This window comes from Sinocyclocheilus anshuiensis, unplaced genomic scaffold (genome assembly GCF_001515605.1).
Source record: "Sinocyclocheilus anshuiensis isolate Anshui unplaced genomic scaffold, SAMN03320099.WGS_v1.1 scaffold1578, whole genome shotgun sequence".
In the NCBI taxonomy this organism is placed as follows: domain Eukaryota; kingdom Metazoa; phylum Chordata; class Actinopteri; order Cypriniformes; family Cyprinidae; genus Sinocyclocheilus; species Sinocyclocheilus anshuiensis.
This window is the reverse complement of record NW_015544225.1, coordinates 273568-281411: the sequence shown is the minus strand read 5'-3', so window position 1 is coordinate 281411 and position 7844 is coordinate 273568. Positions and strand designations below refer to the sequence as shown.

The window sequence follows — 7844 nt, the reverse complement described above, 5'->3', positions numbered from 1 at the left end:
TTTTTTTTTTTTTTTTTTCATCCCATGGTGGAAACAAGGTTCCATATTTTACTGTGGAAAGTTTCTGGTGGGGTTTAACACACCTCAGATTTCTGAGTGGTTTCCTTCTTTGAGTTTTTCTCCTTTTCAGCCTGAGTACAAATATAATTATGAACAATGCACACTAGTAAGACAAAGTCATACAAACTGAAAAGAGCTGAAAAAAATAGTCAATGCATAGTACTACAGTTCATCAACTTACTGCAATTTTGTCCTGCCACTGTTGGTACTCAAAAGCACATTTCTGAACTAAATATGTCAGGTTAAGCAGCGTCACTCCAGATGATGGTGGCACTGACGATTTCTTTAGCCTCTCATAATGACCATGCATATTTGCAATCTCCTGCATTAAAAAAAAAAACAAACATCCATTAATTTCAAATTACCTATATTTCAAGAGACATTATGCAGTGAGAACTGTTTAAAACAGATAATAAATTTCACAATAAAAACATTTTGCTATAGTAAATACTCACTTCTAGCATTTCAATGGAAGCGAGTTCGGTCACTCTGTTCTTGTGGTCCCGAAACTCTTCATTCACATTATGCTGAACGCGTTCTCTCCCTTCAAATGTCAGCTGCAAGTCAGTCACATTAGGAGCCTTTTACATGCTTTTGGAAGATATAGCCCTTCATCTCAAAACACAATAGTAGAGGTAGAATCTGCTGACCTTTTGGGGCATGGCGGTGAAACAAAAGGCCTTAGATGATAAAAGCCTTTTAAAGATGTAAACAACATCCAAATGCTGGCAACTTTTTGCATCCGCGATAAGCTTCTGCACATCGTACCAGTCCTTCAGAGCAATCCTGATCTGAGTAAATCAGACATACTCAACTTTATGTTGGTCATATTTAGAAACAGTTTGCGGGAAAAGCTGAATCATTGGTCTTGATTGAAAAAAGAGTGAGAATACAGAAACAGACCACCTTTTCCTTAGGCCAAATAAGTTGTGTATTGTAAAGGCCGTAGATCATATACAGGCCTCCCACCCGAATTTGAAAACTGTATGGGGGCAGAATGTATCTGTAGGCTATGGTGAATATAAGCCGCGTGAAGTATCTCTTCTCATGGTCAGACTGAGTTCCACTGTTGGGAAAAAGAGATGAGAGCAATTGAAATACAAGACTCATATAAAACCGTAATTTACACTAAAGCTCCAAAAACACATGCTTCATGTTAACTTTCTGAGAAAACCGTAAAAATGTTAAAGCATTGTTTGAATCTTTTTTTTTAGAAATAAAAGGTATTGTGCAGAATGTCTGTGCTGCTCTTTTGCATACAATAAAAGTGAATGGGAAGTGTGACTTTCAAGCTCCAAAAATGAAAAAAAAAAGCTCCCTAAAATATTCCAATGACAAGTGACTTCACTTATGCCAAATCAGTAAGAGTAACTAAACTCAAGTACTGCAGACAGAATCAGCCTGATCTAGTTTTACAGTTCAGCATACTGACTATAGCTCAGCCAAAGCTGAAAATTCTGTCATCATTTATTTGCCCTCATGTCGTTCCAAACCTTTATGGCTTTCATTCCTCTGTTGAACATAAAAGATATTTTGAGAGCTACCTCAGTGTTTTATTTTCTTTAAATTAAATGGTCAGTGTAATCAACATTCTTCTAAATATCTTCATTTGTGTTTCACAAGAGAAAGAAAGCCATACAGGTTTGAAATGATGCGAGGGTTAGTAAATGATGACAGAATCTTCCTTTTTGGGTGAACCGTCCCTGTTCCTCTGACAAAGCGATTATATGATAGTCTGGGTTTCTATGAAAAAAGTCATTATATGCTAAATTCTATATAATAAAATAAGAACAACAACAGCATTATACGTTTTTGTAAATGACAACTTTCATTTTGGGGAAAACTATTAAGTGTGGCAAACATCTTAAAACCATCACCTGTACCTGTACAGATGACTACTGAGGAATCTATGTGAAGTGACTAAATTCAAATATACAACTGCACGTCTGATAAGCCGGTAGCCTATTTATAAGCAATAACATCTTTTTAATTCCCCCAACTACTATTACTGTAGTAGTGCAACGATGTAAAAGTGTTACTTACAAAAACACACCAGAGAAGTCCATCTCCCTCCAGATAGCAGAAAACCCCTCATACCGAACCGACTCGGTTTGCTGGAAGCGGCCCAGAAGCTCCTCACAGTCGCTTTTGAACGGAGCCCAGTAATATTCACACAGCTTCTCTATCCGACGACACACTCACATGAGAACCCAGCACTGATGTCAAGCAAACATATCTAAAATAATATTTACAGTAACTTACTCCGCGACATCACCTCAAGGCCTCGATCTTTTCTGCTTACAGTCCTCTATCGCACTTTTAATGGTAATTGCCTGTGCACCTGCGAGCGTGCTGATTTAACCAACTAGCAGGTGGTGTGTGTGTGTGTGTGTGTGTGTGAGAGAGCGCGCGTGTAACGTGCCCAAAACCTGTATCTACTAAATATATTGATATAAAAACATTCATATAAAAATGCACTCATGGAATTAAACATGCACATGATGGAGTCATTTAACAGCAGTGTTGCATTATGCATACTGATAATTAAAATGTTTACTGCTGTACAATGTATATGTTGCACGTTCAGTAGGCAGTGTACATTGCACAGTATTATTTTTGTCCACTTGAAGATGGAATTAGTTGATGAAATAAAGATGTGAATTAAAATAAAATTGTGTGTTCAGAAGACTTATTAATGCAAATGTTTGTGTGTTTGTGTGTATGGAGGTACTGCCCCCTGTTGTCAGAATAGGAATAGAAAACGATATACCGGTGCATCTCAATAAATTAGAATGTCGTGGAGAAGTTCATTTCAGTAATTCAACTCAAATTGTGAAACTCGTGTATTAAATAAATTCAATGCACACAGACTGAAGTAGTTTAAGTCTTTGCTTCTTTTAATTGTGATGATTTTGGCTCACATTTAACAAAAACCCACCAATTCACTATCTCAACAAATTAGAATATGGTGACATGCCAATCAGCTAATCAACTCAAAACACCTGCAAAGTTTTTCAGTCTGTGTGCATTGAATTTATTTAATACACGAGTTTCACAATTTGAGTTGAATTACTGAAATAAATTAACTTTTCCACGACATTCTAATTTATTGAGATGCACCTGTATATTATAATTTATATATAATAGTACAGGTGCCTCTCAAAAAAAAAAGAAAAAGTTATTTTTTGTGTAACTTATTTCAAAAAGTGATACTTTCATATATTCTAGATATTTATATTTGAGTTTCATTAAATGACCATCCCTACAGTTCAAATTCCGGGTATCTCTTGTTCTTTGAAACCACAATAATGGGGAAGAATTTTGACTTGGCAATGGTCCAGAAGACAATCATTGAAACCCTACACAAAGAAGTTAAGTCACAGGTCATTACTGAAAGGGGTGGCTGTTCATTTTCAGATAAAAGTAAATTTTGCATTTCATTTGGAAATCAAGGTCTGGAGTCTGGAGGAAGACTGGAGAGGCACAGAATCCAAGCTGCTTGAAGTCCAGTGTGAAGTTTCCGAAGTCAGTAATGATTTGGGGTGTGTGCGTGACGTCTGCTGGTGCTGGTCCATTGTGTTTTATCAAGTCCAAAGTCAATGCAGCCGTCTACCAGGAGATTTTGGAGCACTTTATGCTTCCATCTGCTGACAAGCTTTATGGAGATGCTGATTTCCTTTTCCAGCAGGACTTAGCACCTGCCTACAGTACAGTGCCAAAACCACTTCCAAGTGGTTTGCTGACCATGATATTTCTGTGCTTGACTGGCCAGCCAACATGCCTGACCTGAACCCCATGTGGAATCTTTTCAAGAGAAAGATGAGAAACAGTCGATCCAGCAATACAGACGAGCTGAAGGCTCAATAGTGCCACAGGCTGATTTCTGTTTTGCAAACAAATCCTTTTTTTTTTTTTTTTGATCTTAGGAAATATTCTATTTGAGATACTGGATTTTTGTCTTTCATGAGCTGTAAGCTCTAAGCAGTTAAAACAAACAAACTTTTGAAATGTTTTACTTTTTATGTAATGAATCTAGAATATATGAAAGTTTCACTTTTTGAAATGTTTTAAAAAAAGAACTTTTTCACAATATTCTAATTTTTTTAGATGCACCTGTATATTATATTATGATTTCCTTCCAGTCCTGAATCCTGAACAGAAGTTTTGTGAACTTAAATTCCAAGCAGGTATTTAAAAACATGTAAACCATTTTTTGTCAGTATGAGTTTTTAATAATAATAATAACAGCAATAACTTAAGATCATCCTTGTAGCGAATCCCTTTATACACAGAGCCAACTCCTCCTTCACTCAGCTTGTCCTCCCACCACAGCTCTTCTGCGAAAGAAGGGGATAGAGGGCAATCTCCAAACCTTCTTTCTTTTTGCCTCTTTTCTCCCATCATCTACCCCACCAGCCACAGCAGGCTTCTCATCAACCTGATGAGGATGTTTCTTCCCCATGATTTTGTTTTAATACATGCAAATTTGTGCATGAAAATTATTTTAGGTTTGTTATAAGCAGGGTTGTTAATTTATTTTTTCCTTCTAATCGGATAGGCCTACGTGCATTACTGTTTGTTTTGGGTGCTATAGGAGCAAAACTGCATTGTATGGAACTTATCACTGATCAAAATGTATTAGTCGTGCCGGAAAGTCATTCAATGTAAAGGCAATAAATAAAGGCAATAAATCACCCGTATTATTATATTCTAAAAAAAGGTGCTTTCATGTGTTTGAGTGATGTTTTTTTAACCGGTTCACTGAAACGAATCAGGTTGTGAAAATGAAGTTAGAAATGCAATCTCTATATTAATGTTGATTTTAAGAATATTTGAAAAACGTTTATACCATTTTCAACAACAAAAATTGACTGACGACTCTAAAGAAACATATCATGATATTTAAGTCATGAATATAAATGCTTTTCTTGGGGTTTCCTGTGTTTTTTTTTTTACAATGGCTTACAGCATTTTTTAAATTATATTTAATAAAATAAAACCTTTTTTGTTCTTTTAAAGAAACAAACAAGTTTAAATTTTAAAACAAAGTTGTTTCAGTGCTTATTTTTTAATGACATTTTAATAAAAATTACACCAAACTACGTTCCCAATAACTTTTCCACCAAAAATTTCAGCCTTTCTTTAAAATGTCCAGACAGTTGAACCCGTACTTTAATTCAGATATTAAAAGGAAAGTCATCTTGTAAGTGTATTGTTACTATGTTTGAAATGCAATTTAATGTACTCCTGAATAACTTAATAGATCCAGATAAAAAAATAAAAAATAAAGTGTCACGTCAATTGAAACATACATCACAAAATTCTGGTCCACAATTTGTCTTTTACTGATTATGCAATAAACAAAACATTTAGTGTTAAGAATAAAGGAGAAGACTGGAGACTGCAGAGATAAATGAGAATTACAATAACAACAAATGTCTTTCCTATTGAAAAACGAGATAAAAGGTCATAAAATACTTGCAGGACTTTGTCAACAGGCTGACATTCATTTGAAAGCATGATGAAAACAAATATTGTCTTAAAACTACGCATTCATGTTCTAATGCCATTATAAATACTTGTAAAACTGGGATATAAATGATACATCAGCTTTGCATGATCTAAAACCGCTCATGTAGCAGAAAAAGAAAATGGTTACCAGCTATGACATCTCACAAGCATGAATTTACCTTAAGCATCTACCACAAAGAGAACTAAACAGAAAAAATTACCACTACAAATATAAAAATCTATTGCATAATTAAACTATAAATCTGCTTTAACCTCTTTGAGACAAAAACCATCATGAGAACACCACAGCATGATTTTGAATTCCCTTTTTTGCACAATCTCCATCATTACTTTCAATCGCTCTTTTACAATTCATCTGTGCTGTTCAAGAGAAAACTTAAAGTGATGTAAGCAAATAAGCAACACTCACAAACATCCAACAGCGTTTAACCATTGAGCCTATGAGTGCACACAAAGAACTCTCATGTAACCGCTACACAACAAAACTCAAAAGTGAGAAGAGAAAAAATAAATTGTTCAATCTTTCATTAAAAGTACATATTCGTAAAAATGTTTTTTTTATATTGCATGGACTGCTGGTATTCTGTCTTAAGAAAATAGATTATTGTGCGACTGTACCTACAATACACATGCTTTGGGGAGGGGCATAAAACACAATGGAGGGTTTTTAGGTAAAAGTAGGGAATCCAGAGGGAGTGTGGGTGATTCTACGCATCAGCATCTGTGCGTTTTTGCATTTCACATTAAGGCTCTTAACTCTTGTCTGGTTGATGCCACTGTTAAGTTACATTACGCTCGTCTGTCTCCAGGCCCTCTACGCACTGGGATGGATGGACTCCCTCTGGGCTCACTGGCGAGATCAATGGAAGGTGCAGGTTATCTAGTACATTTTTACAGAGAATATTAGGGCTTGGAATAAAAGGAGAAAAGTGGAGGCAGATTTCAAGGATCGGGCAGCTGGGGGTCAAGGGGTGAGAGAGGGATGCAGTGTTCGGAATTGCTAAACACAGCAAAGCTCAGTTGACTTGGTCCAGAGCATGCAGGAGCTCCTCTCCCTGCAGCAGATGTTGGCGGTCCTGCACGGGAGCGTTGACCTCACAGTCGTAACGTGTTAGCTGAGGCAGCCCACCGCTGCTCTCTAAAGAACTGCACAACAGACGACTGGCCACATCTGCAGAATCAGAGGGAAAAAGACAAACTGATTTACAGACAACTGTATATAACTCTAAAAATGCCAAGTGGTGTTGCCATCAGGTAAAAAGTACTAAAATAATTAAATAATTGAGTTTTCTTTGGGCTTCCTACATTTGTAACAATGGTTTGCATTTAAAAATCGATAAAATACATGGTACAGTGGTGATGATGGTCACTCACCAGAGGGCAGTATGAGAATGGTTTTGTTTCCTCCAAGCACACTCGATCCTTTAAGCTCTAAAACCTTTGCCCTCTTTCCAGGCTCTATAGCACTGTCCACACTCTGAAGCAAAGCACTCTGCAGGAGATTGGAGAGTGGCCATTAGTCTTACAGTTACATGGAATACAAATCTTCAAGAATCAGTTCACATGATGCTTCTCAAGATTTTTTATTTTTTTTTCAATTATTTATCAGCCATGTTTTCAAAACAAATTTATGCAAAAAAAATAAATTAATACCAAGTAATATTTTTTTTTAATAATTTATATAATAATTAAAAAACAATGACATTAATCTGAACAAGTTTTTTTTTTTTTTTTATATATATATATATATATATATATATATATATATATATATATACACATACATACTTACAGTATATATATTCTATATAGTATTTTAAAATTTTTTTTTTTTTTAAATACTAACATAAATTTGGTCATAGTTTATGCACTTTTACTTTTCCAGGCTCTATAGCACTGTCCACACTCTGAAGCAAAGCACTCTGCAGGAGATTGGAGAGTGGCCATTAGTCTTACAGTTACATGGAATACAAATCTTCAAGAATCAGTTCACATGATGCTTCTCAAGATTTTTTATTTTTTTTTCAATTATTTATCAGCCATGTTTTCAAAACAAATTTATGCAAAAAAAATAAATTAATACCAAGTAATATTTTTTTTTAATAATTTATATAATAATTAAAAAACAATGACATTAATCTGAACAAAATTATTTTTAATATTATAATCATTTTTATTTCATTGTTGATTTATTTTATTGATATATATATATATATATATATATATATATATATATATATACACATACATAC

The 7844-nt window shown here is 34.8% G+C and overlaps 2 protein-coding genes across 2 annotated transcripts in view; both read right to left on the bottom strand.

Annotated features, from left to right (window-relative positions):
- snapc1a (small nuclear RNA activating complex, polypeptide 1a) overlaps positions 1-2438 on the bottom strand; it is a 3937-nt gene extending 1499 nt beyond the window's left edge. The window contains exons 1-7 of the mRNA XM_016498017.1: positions 2323-2438; positions 2104-2242; positions 967-1126; positions 711-851; positions 516-617; positions 242-382; positions 84-131 (exon numbers count right to left, since the gene is read on the bottom strand). Coding sequence (XP_016353503.1) covers positions 84-131; positions 242-382; positions 516-617; positions 711-851; positions 967-1126; positions 2104-2242; positions 2323-2332 — 741 coding nt within the window. The 5' untranslated portion in view covers positions 2333-2438. The remainder of the gene's footprint in view (positions 1-83; positions 132-241; positions 383-515; positions 618-710; positions 852-966; positions 1127-2103; positions 2243-2322) is intronic.
- A 2946-nt stretch (positions 2439-5384) lies between these two features.
- The window catches only part of LOC107697305 (hypoxia inducible factor 1 subunit alpha), a 22002-nt gene continuing 19542 nt past the window's right edge, over positions 5385-7844 (bottom strand). Inside the window, exons 14-15 of the mRNA XM_016498027.1 lie at positions 6967-7084; positions 5385-6763 (exon numbers count right to left, since the gene is read on the bottom strand). Coding sequence (XP_016353513.1) covers positions 6609-6763; positions 6967-7084 — 273 coding nt within the window. The 3' untranslated portion in view covers positions 5385-6608. The remainder of the gene's footprint in view (positions 6764-6966; positions 7085-7844) is intronic.